The sequence below is a fragment of the Medicago truncatula genome, chromosome 5 (genome assembly GCF_003473485.1).
Source record: "Medicago truncatula cultivar Jemalong A17 chromosome 5, MtrunA17r5.0-ANR, whole genome shotgun sequence".
Lineage (NCBI taxonomy): Eukaryota > Viridiplantae > Streptophyta > Magnoliopsida > Fabales > Fabaceae > Medicago > Medicago truncatula.
Genome location: NC_053046.1, coordinates 37,702,780 through 37,721,056, shown reverse-complemented (window position 1 = coordinate 37,721,056; position 18,277 = coordinate 37,702,780). Strand labels below are relative to the sequence as shown.

Genomic DNA, 18,277 nt, shown 5'->3' with positions numbered 1-18,277 from the left:
TGAACATTTTATAAGTGAGAGGACCAATAAACCCATTATCTTAAGGTTTTGGGTAAGAGTGTGGTGTCTCTCTCACTTGTGCGGCTGCTTTGGCCTGAATGTGGGTGGTCCCCGGACTCCCCTCTTGACCGACAACTTGTGTCGAAAGTCTTCCTGACATGGTGTTCAGGCGACAAGTTTCGTTGCAAAGAAAGCAACAATATAAGTACAAGAAAGTATTTGCGAACGAAAGAGCTTCCGCTTGAGGTGGGATAACGATGAATTGATGGACTCACACTTGAGGGAGAGTGTTGTGCGCAAGTGTGAGTTATATGTCCCACATCAGATAGAAAAGTTGAGGTTGAACACTCTTTAAATGAGAGGACCCATAAACCAATTGCCTTAAGGTTTTGGGTAAGAGTGTGTCATCTCTCTCATTTGTGTGGTTGCTCCATCCTAAATATGGATGGTCTCCCGGACTTCCCTCGTGATCCAACAGTGATAAAACTCTTAGAAAGAGTTTGAGCATGGAGAATACCTAATTTACATAAAAAAAAAAAAAATTACAAAGCTTAACATTTTTTTTTTACGATATAAAACTTGACATGTTCAAAAATATTGATAAAACAAACTATTGCTTGACATGTTCAAAAATATTGATAAAACAAACTATTGATTTTGAAGAGAAATATTGACTTGATTTGAATTCCATATATTTTTCATTTTTGATTAGTTTGATAATAGTGCATGACATATATGAAGGATTAGTTAAACATATTTGTATGACTCATTTGACGGTTATAATAATTATATAAAACCCATTATCTTTCAAAAAGAATTATATAAAACTCATTAAAATAATTATTTTTTTCGGGGAATAAGTCACTTTATTTATTCAAATAATCGAGATGCATGTTGTATGAATCCAATTTTATTCCTTATCATTTTATCCTTTTTTAAGAAGCTACAATGGTATATATTAACAAAACCAAAGGCGCCTCCTTAACATAAGGTATACTAAAAAGACCTTTCAAGAGTATAAAGTGTCAGCCAAAGGCGCCTCCTTATCTTTTTATCCTTTATTTATATAAATTTTGTCTAACATACATAAGTAAATTGATTTTGCATTATACACATGCGTCTTTTTATCATTACATTAAAATTGGTCTCATTTGTATACCATAAAATTGATCATTTTTATATACTAACTTCGTTACGAACTAGAAAACTTCTTATACAAAAAAAGAAAAGAAGTAGAAAACTTAATTTAGTGCCAGTTTGGGTCCGTGTTGAGCCAAAAAAGAGCTTTTACTTTTTCCACCCTGTCATGTACACGTGCGTCCCATTTTTCTCGAAAACACTGTCTGTTCGGATTCTAAAATCCAAAACAGATTGTTAGGTATTTTCAAATTTTAGAATCTGAAATAGAACAAACTACATTTATTGTGTTGCATTTGATATCAAAGGTCTCTGTTGAGCACTGTAGAATCCCTGCATAAACTGCAAAGTAATTGTAGGGACTCTATGTACAATTAGCAGTGACTATGACATCATAAACTCTCCTAAATACTAAAAAAAAAGTTGAAGAAAAAGTAAGAAATGATGAGAAATGAAAAATGAATGAAATTGTTGAACCATGCAATTCTATTTATAGCCTTAAACCAGTCATAGATTATAACTACAGTGAAAGGAAATATTTTCCATGCTCGGACCAGCCAAAATTACATTAAACACACCACAAACCGCCCAAACCTTGTGTGACACACCACACTCCACATAATCTGGGAGGTTTCATATTTTACAATCCGAATCTGTATTAATATTTTCATATTCTAAAATCCAAACAACACCAAATTGTGTTTAAGCAGCTTAAAACAACACAATAACATAAGTGATGAATCTTCTAGGAAGGTGTTCAAGCAGGTGCTTTTGTACTTGATTCAGCTGATCTGCCAACTGATATATTTCGATCAGCAGGTCAACTGGATCAAGTTCTCAAGAACTTCTTCGGAATCAGATCTGCAACATAATAATGAAAGATAAGGTATTTCAAGAGGATTGTTTTGAGTTAGATGTTGCCTTACCAACTTACAAATTTATATTGCAAGGCAACAATATCTAGCTCATAGCAACATCTTGGTGTTCATATTGTTTGAAAGATTTTTCAGAGTTTTTTTAATGTGTTTTACAGCAAATGAAGCGAGCACAATTATTTATAGAGGTTTATGTGCGTTGTGGACCATAGAAACTGTAGATTCAATATGGACCACACAAAAACTTGTGTTGAATTGGTTCGGATTATATAATTCGAACTTGACTTGCACCCTATATATCTTGGTATATTTTCTATCTATGTGTTCATATCTTTGGAAAGATTTTTCAGAGTTTAAATGAACATCTTTGGCGTAAAGTTCAACAGATAAATTTTTGACTGCATGATGAAGATCTTCTAGGAGAAGTCGTGTTCATAAACTGACCATAGATATATTGATTTTAACAACATAATTCAACAACATAAAACACGTAATAAAATAAAACATAATAGATCACGAATCAGCTAAACTAATTTCTTCGTCTAGTTCCTCCAGTAGAGCCCAGTTCTCTTCGTAGTTCCTAGGTTGGATCAAACTTTTCTGAATTTCTTCAACAGATTTGACCAACGAAGCGTCCAACTCGATCAGTCCTTTAGTATTGTACTGACCAAATATCGAGAACATGGTTCTCACATCGTCTTCGTTCCCGAGTTTCATCCGGAAGAACCGCAGAATTCCAATTTAGTCGGTGTTTGGACGTCGATAGTCAACATCATTCACCCTCTTTGTGTCTCTCTGGGTTAGTTGAAAGTTGATTTAATCCAACTAATCCTTCAACTTAAAGAGCGTGACATCAGTGTGAATTCTGAACATATGGAGTGATTTTCTCTCATTGTAGTAAATTGCAGCTAGCATGGTGTTAGGATCGATGACAGAAATTTCCATGGTTTTTTTTGTGTAGTTTACTGCTTATGAAAACATACACACTTATTTATAGAAGTTCCCGAGCTTTGTGGACCACATAAATTGTCGGTGCAATGTAGACCAAAAAAAAAATCATGTACATAAGATTTTTGGATTGTATAACCTGAAGTATCCATCACCCTACAAAGTGTGAAGTTTCTCTCATTTTCACCCATTATTGAAGAATTTCAGATTATATAATCTAAAAAACTTTGAAAATATTCGGATTATATTATACGAAATTGGTCAGTTTGAGTACAAGATTGACCATCAAGGTCTCTTTCGCCTTAGCAAGAAAAACAAACCTTATCCCCAACACCCCCCACCCCGCCATCCTTTTTCTCTTGTATACTATAAATATTACCAAAATTCCGGTATTTGAAAACATATTTTGAAAACTAAAAACAAAAAGTGTTCCAAACAAACCCTAAGTGACCAAAATCGTGGATTAAAAATTGGGTTAATGGTGCTTTACCCCCTGTAATATAGGTCATTTTTTGTTTTCCTTCCTGTAAAATATTTTTTTTGATTTAACCCCCTGTAAATTTTTTTTTTTTTTTGGAATACCTCCTAATAGGTCATAAAAAAATATTTTACAGGAGAAAAAACAAAAAATGACCTATATTACACGGGGTAAAACACCATTAACCACTACTACAAAATACCCCCTTTAATAGCACTCATTTTGGCTCTTAATAGCGCTTCTCAAGCGCTAAGAAAGCCCCCGCTATAATAGGTCAGGAGCCTATAATAGCGCTTTCCAAACGCTATTAAATAGCAATACGTCAATAGCGCTTTCAGAAAAGCGCTAATATAGCCTTATTCTAGTGCTATTAAAGTAGCTTTTCTAACAGTTATTTCTTAGCACTTTCTGAGAAGCGCTATCGTAGCCTTTCTACTCAAATAGGGGTTTCTTAGCGTTTTACTGAAAGCGCTAATAAAAGTTGTGTTTTTTTTTTAATTTGTAACCAAAAATGCTATAATAAGATACTGAAATATGAATATAGCAAATTACATTCATGATAATCTCATTACAAATTGATCATAAACTTAATTATGAATGTCATAATACTAGTCAATCCACAATTGCCAATAAAAAAAAGCTCCTAAAAGCAGCCACAATTACCAACAAAAAAACACCTAAATTTAAGAGGACTCGTGACAAGCTATATAGTCCAGCACAACTAATTACGGTTTAAGTCTATCAGCAATATAGTCTCCTGTGTCATATAATATGAAACAAAAAATTAATTAACATAGAATTTTCATCACAACCAATTACGATTTAAAATAACTCAATTAAAAAACGCAAATGAAAATTGTTGAAAATGAAACTCACTAAGATACTCGACCATAAAGGTTGCCCGAATAGAATACGGCGCAATTTCCCCAAGAAAAGGAAAACCCAAGCAAGAAAATCTAGAGCTATGACGATCAATGCACAGAAAAATCTACTAAATTGAGTTCCATAGCACAGCCCCTTCACAGCCAAAACAAGAAACCAAACCGGCAGCCCCTAAACCTCCAAACAGCAGCTAAAAACAAATACAAAAACCTGTCAAAAGTCTCACAACATCAGCAGCCACATCCAAGATAAAATGTTGTCATAACAGCAGCCGAAAATCAGTCCTACAGACGCCAAGGACTGACATTACAGCTGCTGCACCAGCCTTGCAGAACAGCCATCACTGCCAACACCAAACCAACCACGAGTTAGCCAAAACACGAACTACCTCAACAAACACTCACGGGAGCACCAACACCACTCATAATACATACATGCCGGGACATTAAATCTCCCTAACACCCACCTCCAAGACAAAACTTTCACCTCCTCCACTAACCATCATCACTTAAATCTGTCATATGTACTATCTCTATTTTTCATCAATGTTATTTGTACTATTCCCAAGCTGAAGCAGAAAAAGAGGAGGCATGAAAATTCTGTAATAGGATTCAGGGCCTTCATATTTAAGAGCTTAATATATAAGAAAAATTAAATGTATCTTGAATTACATTTCATTATCTTGTCACATGAGAACATGATTTAAAAAGTACTAGTAATAGTAATACTATAAAAGGGACATATAATTGCTCATATGTATAAATCATTTTTACATTGAGTACATGCTAATCAAAATCTTATAAATATATGATTACTTAAGGAAATGTGTACCTGGAGTTTCTCACACAATTCCAATGTGCTCCAAGATGACTCGTCTATTGGTATGTTTGGATCGAAATCAGCTCTTACTCTAACAGATGAAGATGACGAGGCTAACACAACTCGAACAAGGGCTGGATTCTTTTAACAAATTTTTCTTAGCGCTTTTTTGAAAGTGCTATAACAGGTCTATGAGTTGCCTTTTTAATAGCATTTATCCATAAGTGCTATTAAAATTGTGCTATTAAAGGCCAAAATTGTAGTAGTGAACCCTTCAAAATTCAGAGGACCAAAATCCAAAAAAATAATCATGCGCCGATTAGTTAGAGCGCTTTACAGAAAAAGTCTTTTGGACCTTCAAAACCTGATCAAATGATCTAAATTAATGTTTATGTAACATTCATTATTTTTATCTAACTAAACTTTTATACTAGTGATCGCATTTACAATAAAATTTGTCCCATTATTTTAATTATGATAATGAGAACCAACTGATATGATTTGTTTTTTTTTAATGAATCAAGTATCTTCCGACACAACTCTGAAAATTAATTTTTCGAATTTGTTGGAGTTAAATGAGCCACAAACTTTCCTAAAAGTTTTACGATGTCATGTAGAAGCCTTCAAAATTTTAGGAATACTTTATCGATCATTTGAGTCCCACAAAATTAAAGGAATTTTTTTTCAAATAATTTAGTTGTTAAAAATCAACTCTTAAAGTAAATAAATGAGGAGTCCAATGTTTGAATCCCGACTCATGCATTATAATATAATATCTCTATCTATTGAGTTATGTTTACGGAATATTTAAGAATTAGTTTATACGGTTGCACTTGCAAACAGAGAATAACTGATGTATAAAAAAACCTTCATTATTTAATAAATGGTTACTCCTTTTCTTTCATTTATAATTTCTTTCTAATTTATGTGAATTTTTTTTTTCCAAGATATGTGAACTAATTTATTGTAATAGTTTTTGTGTGATGGCGATACTAAGTTATTTATGAGGAGACATAAAACAGTGAGTCAGTGACTCAAGTTGCCTTCATTGACTGACTTAGTGACTTAGATGGACCATCAAGTCTCCTTACTTAGGTCCCGGTTAACCCGGGTTTTTTTTTTTCAGCTTCTCTACGTTTAATTTTAATATTGTTTAATTATCACAACTTTGCTAATATTTTTATTCACGCTGTCATTGATTAACACCAAATATTTTTATTCCCTTGGTTCAACCTTACAAATATATACACACATTAAAGTTTAGAATAATACTTTACGTTCGTCTGTTTATTTTTTTTGTTACACTAATGCGTATAATTTTTTTTTAGTGTTGCATATTACGTTCGTCTGCCTCAGTGAAAGAATTGTGGAGCCGAAGAATATATATGTAATATGTATATGGTGTGTGTATATATAAAGAGAATAGTTGGTTTTTTCTTTTTCAATTATACTCTATAAAAAAATTTATTATAAGAATACCATATTTTTGGTGTCATTCAAAAAGATAAGAATTCATATTATATGATATTATATTTGTTACATTGTTGATGTCATTGAAAAAGATATGTTTAGTTTTTTTAATAAGAAAAATATATATGCATAGTTTGTTACAATATAAATGTGCAAAATATATATAAGTATAATTTTTTTTGGCATTTATACTTGTACTTTTAATTAAAATCAAAATTTTATAAAAATAATTATACGTATTACACAACACTAAAAAAAATATATGCATTAACGTAACAAAAAAAAAAACAAACAGACGGACATAAAATATTACTTTAATCGCTAATATGTGTATATATTTTCGAGGTTGAAGAAAGGGAATAAAAATATTTGGTGTCTTTAATGACAACGTGAATAAAAATATGTGATAATTAAACGATATTGAAATTAAATATATAAGTGATAAAAAGATAATAAATTCCTTCAAAAATAATAAAATTAAATGGACCCTCCTTAAAAAAAAAAAAGACCGGTTAAAAAAAAAATTAAATGGAAGAAGAAAAGATATTGAAATATAATTATTAAAAAAAAAGTTTCCTAGCGTGGTTTGAAGAGAGGTGCTTGTGAAATAAATTGTCGAGAAGTAAGTTTTGTACATTATTTTGCCAAACAACTTTTAACTTTAAAATAATTTTAAAACTAAAAAAATAACAAAACCAAACAGCTTTAACTTCTTTCTTAAACGACTTTATTTTAACTTTGTTTTAAAGGAGCTTTTAGACCGTAAAAAAGCCTAGCCAAATGGTACCATATAATATTTGGGAGAGTTTCCACAAAAAAAATATTTGAAAGATTTTCAGAAAAAAAACATTGAGAGTTCCAAAAAAAATAAAAATTGAAAGAGTTTCTAAAAAAACAAAAAGAAAATATTTGAGAAGCTTTAATTGAGGTAGAAAAAGAAAAATAAAAAATTAAGGTAGTTTTCCATAAAATATATAAATTCAATTATTATCGTCGGTGGGATTCGAACAACAGACCTTAAGCTAGAAACTCTGAATAAATATAATATTAAAGATGCTCTAATTGAATGACACCTAGGCAATTTCTACTGAGAATGCACGAAAGAGCTCCGTGGGAATCTCGTAATATACTAGTAATTTAAAAAAAATTGAAACTGTATATTTTTGGCCCTTTGGATAACCGTTGGATACATCTAATCTCTATCGGCTAGAGAGAGAGACACGAGCGGGAATTAAAGTGAAAGAAAAACCCTAGTAGAATTGAAATTGAGAAGAGAAGAGAAGAGAAATTTGGACGATGGCACACTTCTTCACTTTCGATATGCGGTTTGAAGGAGAAGGATATCGCGAGGAGGACCCGCCTACGGAGGAGGATCATGAAGAGCTAAAGAAAACCAGAGAATCTATCATCAAGGCACTGCACGAGGAGGATATCAGGTCCAATGAAAGTATACCCGATTCCGATGATGATGAACAAGATTTTCAAGAAATAAAAGATCCTCGACAGGTATATATGCATGCATATTTCAATTTCTTTCTAATAATCTGTTTAAAATCGATAATGCTGGCGCAGGACGCTGCTGCTACTGCTCATGCAGTAAACAAGGTTTTGGAAGAACTTATTCAGTCAACTGCATCAAAGAAGATTTGTGACGTTCATCATCTTGATCGACAAATTCTAACAAAAGTGTTGGGGAATTTGAAGGATTCCATTGCTCAAGAAACCTTGAATCAACTTCAGGTATAGTAAGTATAGTTCTATTCAAAATCACTTGTTTCATGTCAATCCATCCAAGTGATTTTGACTTATGTTTTGTTCAGTTACCTGCATCAAAGAAGATTTGTTATGCGCACAATGATGATGAAAAGTCTCTGAAGAATTTGATTACTCAAGAAACTTCTATTAACTTGCACAACGTTTCTGACAGGTATGGTCTTGTATTTTTATTATCCATATGGTACGTTGATCAAAATCAGTTCTTATGGTTCTTTAATGTTCAACCTCGGGTAACTCAAACTGCAGTGAGAGAAAAAGTTCAACTTGTTTGTCATGTTAACATATCAACCAATGGCCCCCAATATATATATTAATTTTCAGTTCTAACTTAATTTTCTTGATTTCTCATATATAGGGAGATGCTGGAGGTGTTGATCTAGGTAGCCAAGCTGAAGCTGGAGGTGTAATCATGGTAATCATTCTTGATTTCTCATATACTTTGTTAAATGCTTTTTTCACTATATTAATCATTTGATATTTTATTGTATTTATAGGATATTGTTGAAGGAGTTTGTTCGACCAAAGATGACATCAATGCTAATGACTCGGTGGATACTCATACTCCCACAAGCAAGACTTTGGGAAAAAGGCCTAATGAGAGTGGTGACTATGCTGATGGGGGTGGTTTGTCTGCAACAAATAAAATTCAGAAGCTTGCCAGTATGGAAAAATTGGATTAATGTGTTTATGTTTGTCCTATTTTGATGTGTTTACCGTTGTCTGTTGCCGTATTTTATTATATTTCTGTCATATTGAACTCAGTTTTCTATGTTTTAATGTGTTTGTGTCTTAATTGAGTCAGTTTTACTATGCTTTATTGCGATGTGAAACATTATTTTGTTATGATGTGAAACATTATTTGTTGTGGCCATTTTCTTTTGATCTGAATTAATTTACCTTTCTGAGTTTGGAACCTTATCATATGTATTTTTTTTTTATCTTCAGTATTTTCATTTTTCAATCAAGCATATCAATGTAATGGATAACATGATTCTTAAGAAAAACGAAAGTTTCCAGCCATTCGAAATACATTGTCTCTACTCTTCTTAACATTAATACATCTAATGTTTGTATGCTTTCTAATATATGGAGTTAAAAGAAAAAAAGTTATGTTTTGGTCCTTTAAATATATGACCGTTAGTCACAATATAGTCTTCTCCTTTAATTTTTAACACCAAATGTATTAGGTGAATCAAAATTGCATATAGTCCATCATAAATCTCAATAGAGTAGGGCTAGGGACACATCTTCTAGCACTCTTTTAACACACACGAATCATAATTAGCCATGTCATTCAATTTTAATTTTTCTTTACGGGTTAATCGAAAGTACAAGTTGCCTAAACAACAATTTTTTTTAATATTTTTTAAAAATAAACTGTAAATCGTCGGTTCTCTTTCTCCCCATTGTTCCAGGGCTTCTTCCTTCTAATTTGTCCATGGCTCCTTCCCATTCGATCTGTCCATGGCTCTTTGACTCTTTCTGATTTGTATTGTGCAAGCTCGGCATCTTTCTCGCAAGGTACAACTTGGAGTGATGTGGAGTTTTACTTTGGCTAATTTCTGTGGGCCGTGGTTTTTTTAGTTTTGAAACTTGCTCTTTAGGCTCCCCTATATATCCCCAGGCTCCCCTAAAACCTGAAAATATCTCTGATTTTGGCCTTAGTTAGCTTTGGATTGTAAATACCGAAATGCTACTGTCAAAAGTTCTCTGAAATATCTCTGATTCATTTTGCAGTGAAAATATTACTTTTTAAAAGTTCATTACACAAATTCAATGACATTTTTGTTATTCTTAAATTCTTTAACTAATATCCCAAAAGCTAAAATAATTTTCACTTTAGAAGTTATGAATGTGATTCGTTGGAATGTCATTATTGCTTACTTATGTTATTGTTATTCCTTCGTATGAGTAAGCGGACTATGATAATCTTTTTAATCTATTTTAAAAATAAAATTAGAGAAAAGGAAAATGAATTTTTTTATAATTTTTGTGCCACTAGTATTTGGTTCACTGGACCACATAATTTGGTTTCAGCCCCCACCCTATCACAATTGCGGGGGATCGAATTGTGGTTCTCCCTACCAAGTCCAACGTCAATCGCCAACTAACTATTGGTAAAAAAGTAATTTGCGTTTAGATATATTGATATAAAAGTAAATTAAACAATAAATTAAAGTGTAAAAATAACATTTAAACTATGGGACTAATCACGTTTCTTCTTTTGATCTTCGATCCCGAATAAGCACCTCAAGGTTTTGGATCCTTTATGGTATTAATCATTAAATCGACAATAGAGCATCTATTTCTTTTTTTTTACCAGACTAAACTACTTCTAAAATAGATAATTCCATGAATCAAAATTGAGTTCTTTTTTTAAGAAAAGTCATATTGTCAACCGTTCCAATACATCTATTATTTGTGACATACATATCAATCTTTATTAAGGACTATTATGGTCATTTTCTTTGCAATTATTGATGATTGGTAGTACTACTATTTTTACATTCTAGTCACTAATGTTGTAGTCATAAAGTTCAATTCTCGATTATTATTTTTGAAGCAACCAAACACACCCTTTGTGACCAAGTTATTTGATATTTTTGGAGTCAGCTTAGTGGACCCCTTCCCTCGCAAAACCATGCGATCACTACCAGAAATAGTAACAAACTCTCTTTCGTTCATTTTCCTTCCGTGTTCTTTCATTTTTGTCTTCACTCTTCACTGCAAAATGAACTTGTAGAACCTTCTCTCTCTTCCCTTGCATCTTCCATTTCTTGCTCCACTACTTATATTGTAGCAACAAGAACAAGGTAACATCAAACCATCAGCTCCTTATAGTGTAAGCATCTCAACAATTTCTCTTTATTTTTCATGCATTTTAAACATTTATATTGATCTTGGTGTTTATCGTTTGATTTTGCTTCTGAAAATGTAATGTATTGTGTTTGACCTACATATTTTTCATTTGAGCTGCTAAATGTGTACTTTTTTTTTGTCAGACTAAATGTGTATTTATATGTTCAATCTAGAAACATTTGCATTTGTTTTGTAATTATTTGATGAATGAATTTGACCTTGAATTTTTCAAAGGAATCTTGTTATTTATTTATTTCACATGTTTTTATAAGGTGTTTTTAATTTCTGATGATTTCCTGTTCCTAAAGTTGAATAATGGATGTTAAATGTAACACCCCGTTTTTCCAACTTGAAAATTTCACATATAAATTAGAGTATTTCAACATAAACGAAATGTCACACTCCTTTTCATAAAATCATAAACGGAATAAATTCACTATTTATTGTCCAACTTAAACATCATATCATTTATTACTTCGCAGCGGAAATTATTTCAACGTTGAAAACAACCTCGGCACCAAGGCCTCAACATAAAATCTCTTAAAGTTATTCCAACAACATGTTCTTGAAAGTTCATAAAATAATACGTAAGGAATAGAAAACAACAACAAAATTCACATTCCGTTACATATCAGAGCACCTAAGACACACGTGAGAGAAGATCCACTCACAAGTGCAACTATTCTTGATCACATGCAAGTTACCCAATTGTGAGGGCAGCATTTCCAACCAGAAATGGTGAGAATTCACATTCAATAATAATAAGCATATAATTCATCAACAACATTTAACAACTTAAATTTCATCAATTAATAACATTAGCTCTTCTTATAATACTTCATTAATAACTCAACCAACTTCTAATCATCATTAACTTCATATTCATCACATTATATTCAACATCATATAACACATAACAATCAGATCATAAACATCTTCATATAACGACATAATCATCACATCATAAACATCATCTTATAACAACATAAACAACACATCATAAACATCATCTCATAACGACATAAACAACAACGATTAATAAATATTAATACTTCGCTTAGTTCTTTATTAACAACTCATTGACAAATGACAACTTAACGACAACGACAATGCGACTTCTACAACTTAAACTCAACATATGCAACTTCAACTTCTTAATCATGCATGTGGTACCAACCAAGACATCAAACCCTCAACATAAAGAGCATAAATACACTCATAGGGCATCAACCCCTCACATAAGAGCAAAATCTCACAGAGCATCAAGCCCTCAACATATACAACAAAAGCTCACAGTGCATCAAGCCCTCAACTTCAAATGAATATGCATGGACTCAACGACTTACAACTTAGACAACTTCAACAACTCATATGACTCCAATATCTTGGAACAACAACTTACAACTTGACAACTTTGACTAACATATGCAACTTAATGATTTAATAATCAATAACAACAGAGACAGCAACGTACAACAACTTGAATCATGGCAACATTAATAATAATCACTTGGATGGTATAATAACGTTATTTCTATATCATACGATATTCACATAATATATGTACCTCAAATTATTCAACAACAACATTCATATAATATATGTATTTCAAATTATTCAACAACAACATTCATATAATATATGTACTTCAAATTATCCAACAAAAATATTCACGTCAAACCAATTAGATCCATCACAACATAGGTTAAATACTCTTAAACCCCCTTAATTAAACTCCTAGTACTTCTAGTTTTGAGGTTTGAAATTATTCTCTAAGTTTTGGATTGACTTAGAAACGGTTATGCTGAATTTTCATAAAATTTCACTAAGACCTCCTTGGAGCATTTTCATCATATCTCAAAAACCTTTTCAAGTCAAACCAAAGCCACTGGAAAGCTAACATAAATATCTAAAACTCTCATAGTTACACCAAAGGCCAATTCAAAACAGAAACGTGTGAAAAAGACGCAAGAACATGAAACAGGGTATGTTGTCACTAGGCAATTTTGCTAATAGCGAAAAGTTAGCTAATAGCGAAATTGTTACAGAGGGATTCGCCAATAGCGAACTTCTAGCGAGTTCTTCCCCTACTGTTACGATTTCTACACATTTTTCACCCAAAAAACCCAAATTTGATCTACCTAAATCCCAAATTTGATAGGAAACTTAACCTATGATTATTCTACAACCTAAACACCAATTATTACCTTAATTCATCAGATTACCTACTCTTTCAACAATCAAATTGCAATTCAAAAACCCTAACTTCTTTTTAAAACTCTTACTTCTTTTCATAACCCTAACTTCATTAACATCTTAATTTCATCAATCAATTCTACAATTAAAACAACCAATTACAACTTCTAAACATAATTCCCAAATTTCCAAAACTACAACCTACCACCTGTTAAATCCATTTTCAGAATCATACAACTTAGAATTAGAGAAAGTTAGTCTCACCCTTACCTTAAATTAATCGACGAAGGACTCTACCGCTTTCTCTCATCTGACTCTTCTCTTCTCTTGATTTTCTCCCTTTTTCTCCAAAAACAGGTTTCACGTAATCCTTATTTTCTAATTCTAACTCTCCCCTTTTATATAAATCCTTAACCTACTTATTTTCTCTTATTTCCAAATCTGCCCTCAAAGTCTCAATATTCTATTCTAATATATATATATATATATATATATATATATATATATATATATATATATATATATATATATATATAATATAAAATATTTCTATAACAAATATATTTTTATAATATATATATTTCTACACCAAATAAGAAATATATTTCTACACCAGATAACATATATATTTCTACACCAAATAACAATTGTATTTCTACACCAGATAACATATATATTTCTACACCAAATAACATTTATATTTCTACACCAGATAATATATATATTTTACTAATAAATACCTACATATAATATAACAAAATATCACTCATCAAAATAAATCGACTAAATTATAAAAAGACACAATAAAATAAATAAATAATAAAATAGGGCGTTACATTAGGTCTTCTGATTAGCTGAAATTTTGTGATACTGATGACGTGGTACTTTTTTCTCACCTAGGTTTTTGATGAATCTTGTTACATTAATCTGACTATTGTATGATTTTTAATGGATTTATCTGTGATTTGCAGCTACTGTATACTTTTTTTTATTTCAAATAATGTGGTGTTTGAGAATAAATCCCAATACTGTTTTGATAACTTTGCAGACTCTCACTGTTACCTCTCTGCAAGCGGCGTCATGCTTCCTCATTCCACTCCTTCACGTCTTCCAAAAGGTGAAAACCTCGAAATTTCTAATCAGGAAATAAAAACCATTTTAGATACAGTGAAGGAAAATCTTCAATTCCTCCCCCCAAAACAAGTACCGCAAGGTCGCAGCATTACACAAGTAGAAAAGGATGTCAATTCTAAAACATTGTTAGAGAAATTTTTAGCTGAGGCAAATAAGTTTAATTCTTTTCAGACAATGTCAAACGCACCCTTTGTGACCAAGTTATTTGCTATTTTTGGAGTCAGCTTAGTGGACCCTTTCCCTCACAAAACCATGTGATCATTACCAGAAATAGTAACAAACTCTCTTTCGTTCATTTTCCCCCTCCGTGTTCTTTCGTTTTTGTCTTCACTCTTCACTGCAAAATGAAGTTGTAGAACCTTTTCTCTCTTTCCTTGCATCTTCCATTTCTTGCTCCACTCCTTATATTGTAGCAACAAGAACAAGATAACATCAAACCATCAGTTCCTTGTAGTGTAAGCATCTCAACAATTTCTCTTTATTTTCATGCATTTTAAACATTTATATTGATCTTGGTGTTTATCGTTTGATTTTGCTTCTGAAACTGTTAGGTATTGTGTTTGACCTACAAATTTTTCATTTGAGCTGCTAAATGTGTACTTTTTTTTTTGTCAGGCTAAAGGTGTATTTATATGTTCAATCTAGAAACGTTTGCATTTGTTTTGTAATTATTTGATGAATGAATTTGATCTAGAATTTTTCAAAGGAATCTTGTTATTTATTTATTTCACATGATTTTATAAGGTGTTTTTAATTTCTGATGATTTCCTGTTCCTAAAGTTGAATAATGGATGTTAAGTCTTCTGGTAAGCTGAAATTTTGTGATACTGATGACGTGGTACTTTTTTCTCGCCAAGGTTTTTGATGAATCTTGTTACATTAATCTGACTATTGTATGATTTTTAATGGATTTATCTGTGATTTGCAACTACTGTATACTTTTTTTTATTTCAAAATAATGTGGTGTTTGAGAATAAATCCCAATACTGTTTGAGGCAAAGAAGTTTAATTCTTTTCGGACAATGTCAAACGCCACTTCCTTGCAAGTTTATGTGGATGAATTTGACCGTTACATGCTTAAGGCAAAAGCATTCAAGCTAGAAGATGAAAAAATATTCGACCATATCCTAAATCATCTTACCTTGATCATATATTTGTTGAAAGACAATTCCTACTCCACAAAAAGAGAATTCTACTACTCAGACAAGGAATTATTTGAGTACAAGCAGGTAAAATATCAATTAATTCCATTTTTCTCTTGCATGTTTCCATTTCTTGTTATCAATTGAAGTGTGTGTCCATAAGTGTGCTGCTGTTTGGTTTTTGCTGTTTTTTGTTCTTAGCTTCTCAGATTTTGCTAGTTGGCGTAGAGGGGTTGTTGTTGTTAGTTGTTTGGCCTCTGTTCTGTTTTTCTGTTGTGTATTGTGCATCTTGGTTGCCTAATTTTTTGTTTTTGTTCCCCTTATTTAGGGGCTGTGTAACAACTCCAGCAAATACACCTTGTGTTTGTTTGGTGATATATCTAATAAATTGCTTTTGCTGCTCAAAAAAAAAAAAAAAGAGATTGAAGTGTGTCATTTATTTGTTTTTTTACAGGAAAATTCTGATGAGGCACTTGAACATATTGCATTGTTACTTTACTGCTGCAAGGATTGTTTACCAGTATACGCCGACAATCGTGGTAAGGTTGTTGGCGAGTTACAATTTGAATACGGAGGTTTGGAAATAGATTGTAGAAAAACGGATCTGCTTGGGCATCCGATCCCACTCCGTGTTGATTGCATGACAAAAATGACGAAGAGGGAAGCACTCTTCATTTTGTTGGTTGAAAGTGTTGCCACACTTGTAAGCCTTCATTCGGCTGGATTTGAGCAGCGCTTCCCGTGTATCATAGTCGCTGGATCCGGGGTACCGGATGTTTGCAGCAGAAAATTAGTGAGGAAGCTAAGTTTGGATTTAAAGTTGCCGGTATTGGCACTTGTTGATGGAGATTTATACGGATTCCGCATATTAACAATCTATAACAAGGGGTCCCAAAAAATGGCGTACGACAGTGAAAACTTAACAACTCCCAACATTTATTGGTTGGGAGTTAGGCCATGTGATGCAGACCACTACGATATACCTTCAGGTTGTATAAAACAATTGAGCCCAACGGAGTTGAAATCGGTGAAAAGCTTGATGGCAAAACCTTTTATGAAGAATCACCCTGATTGAGATGTAGAGTTAGAAAAAATGTGGGAAACAAAAACAAAAATTGACATAAAGGCGGAAAATAAAGTTGGTATGAAATGGTTTGCTGAGACATATTTACCAGCTAAATAGAAACGAAAAGATTGGATAATATAAGCAGAATAGAAATGAGAGCTGATTTGTTGAAAACTGAAAAGGGATTAGAAAAAGTTGGATATGAAATTCCACCGTTGAAGCTCATTTCTTCCATCTCCATTGAAGATTACTCTCATTTCCTTGAAGATTCATGATGAAGACTGGTACTTTAGATGATTTTGATTATGATGTAATTGATCAATGTAATTGAGTTTAGAATCTTTTGAATTGTATGGATATTATGATCATTCAATCAATCTTGAGTTTAATAATTTTCATAAATTGATCACTTATGAGTTGATTTTATTTACTTTGATTTGTACTTGATCTGATGCAGGGAAGCCAAGATACTTAAAAGATGTGAAGGCTATTATGATATTCAAACAACCTCATGCATTTTGTTTTTGAGCTTGAGTTAATTCTGCCAACCCTGGTTCAAAGAAAGGATTCAATTCCCAATATATTATGATCTTTACTAATTGTATAACACTTGATGTTTCAGATTTTTTTTGCTGCTAAATGGAAACTAATTTATGTATCGAAAGGTGATATATAGAAGATTGCAGAACTTCTAACTATCACATATTATTTACTAATTAGTTTACACTATATATATTCACTTCCAAACGACTATGTCTTAAAATTAAACCTGAACCAAAATTTTTAATACCAATAGTAGTGATTCCTTGCCTACTATCTCGTATTTATAGGCGAAACCTTGCATAAATATGCATGAAGAGTGGTGATTCATTGAGAATAGTACTATGTTGAACTGCTATTTTGCTCTCATTCATCAACTGATAGTTTTCTTTTATAAGCTTATCGATCGATAGTTGATAGCAGCCTTATCATCATATCATAAGTTAACTTGTCAATTCTGTAGTTCTTTTTTATCTTCATTTTAAATGATTTCTTAGTTATCAATCACAATGGTTGTAGTGTTGAGTTACAACAAGTTTTACATTATCCAGTTTTTTTTATTATTACTAATTATATCTATAAAACTATACAAAATTAGACTCCATTTTAGTCTCTTGCAAAATTTGGCCAAGTTGAACCGTCTAAGTATTTGTCTAAAAAAACATTGATTTCTGCGGTAGAGAAGCGCAGTGACTTTGAACTTATGTGTGTGATAAGTGCAAAACCAACAACATTAAGTATGGCCTAACTTGAGAGGCAAGTATGAGAAAGTGTGGCCTAATTTCGATGAGATGGAGTTTTGGTTATATGAAATGGTTCCAAAAATTGATGTATGGTCACAATGTTGGGTGGTACCAGGTCTGAGATTAATGAACAGCACCAGCTATGTTCCAATTAATTTGAGTGATGAGAAAGAGAATGGTGAATAACTGAATATATTGTTGCTGTTACTTAC

At 32.1% G+C, this 18,277-nt stretch overlaps 1 protein-coding gene and 2 long non-coding RNA genes across 3 annotated transcripts; 2 read left to right on the top strand and 1 right to left on the bottom strand.

Annotated features, from left to right (window-relative positions):
- Positions 1 to 3,947: 3,947 nt before the first annotated feature.
- On the bottom strand, positions 3,948 to 4,654 carry LOC112421700 (uncharacterized). Its single transcript, XR_003011909.2, has 2 exons — positions 4,315 to 4,654; positions 3,948 to 4,195 (listed from the first exon to the last, which is right to left on the bottom strand). It is a non-coding gene; the product is annotated as an uncharacterized lncRNA (long non-coding RNA).
- Positions 4,655 to 8,738: 4,084 nt separating this feature from the next.
- Positions 8,739 to 9,303, top strand: LOC120580513 (uncharacterized). The gene is made up of 2 exons (XR_005646245.1): positions 8,739 to 8,797; positions 8,880 to 9,303. It is a non-coding gene; the product is annotated as an uncharacterized lncRNA (long non-coding RNA).
- Positions 9,304 to 15,214: 5,911 nt separating this feature from the next.
- LOC11434102 (DNA topoisomerase 6 subunit A) lies at positions 15,215 to 17,184 on the top strand. The gene is made up of 2 exons (XM_003616769.3): positions 15,215 to 15,803; positions 16,171 to 17,184. The coding sequence occupies exons 1-2, from the start codon at positions 15,597 to 15,599 to the stop codon at positions 16,789 to 16,791; spliced, it is 828 nt and encodes a 275-aa protein (XP_003616817.1). The 5' UTR covers positions 15,215 to 15,596; the 3' UTR covers positions 16,792 to 17,184.
- The last annotated feature ends 1,093 nt before the right edge of the window (positions 17,185 to 18,277 follow it).

Bases quoted from the DNA above. Each gene is read 5' to 3' on its own strand.
- LOC11434102 (XM_003616769.3), top strand. From the start codon at position 15,597: ATGTCAAACGCCACTTCCTTGCAAGTTTATGTGGATGAATTTGACCGT. The intron at 15,804-16,170 runs GTAAAATATCAA...GTTTTTTTACAG, and splicing joins AATTATTTGAGTACAAGCAG to GAAAATTCTGATGAGGCACT.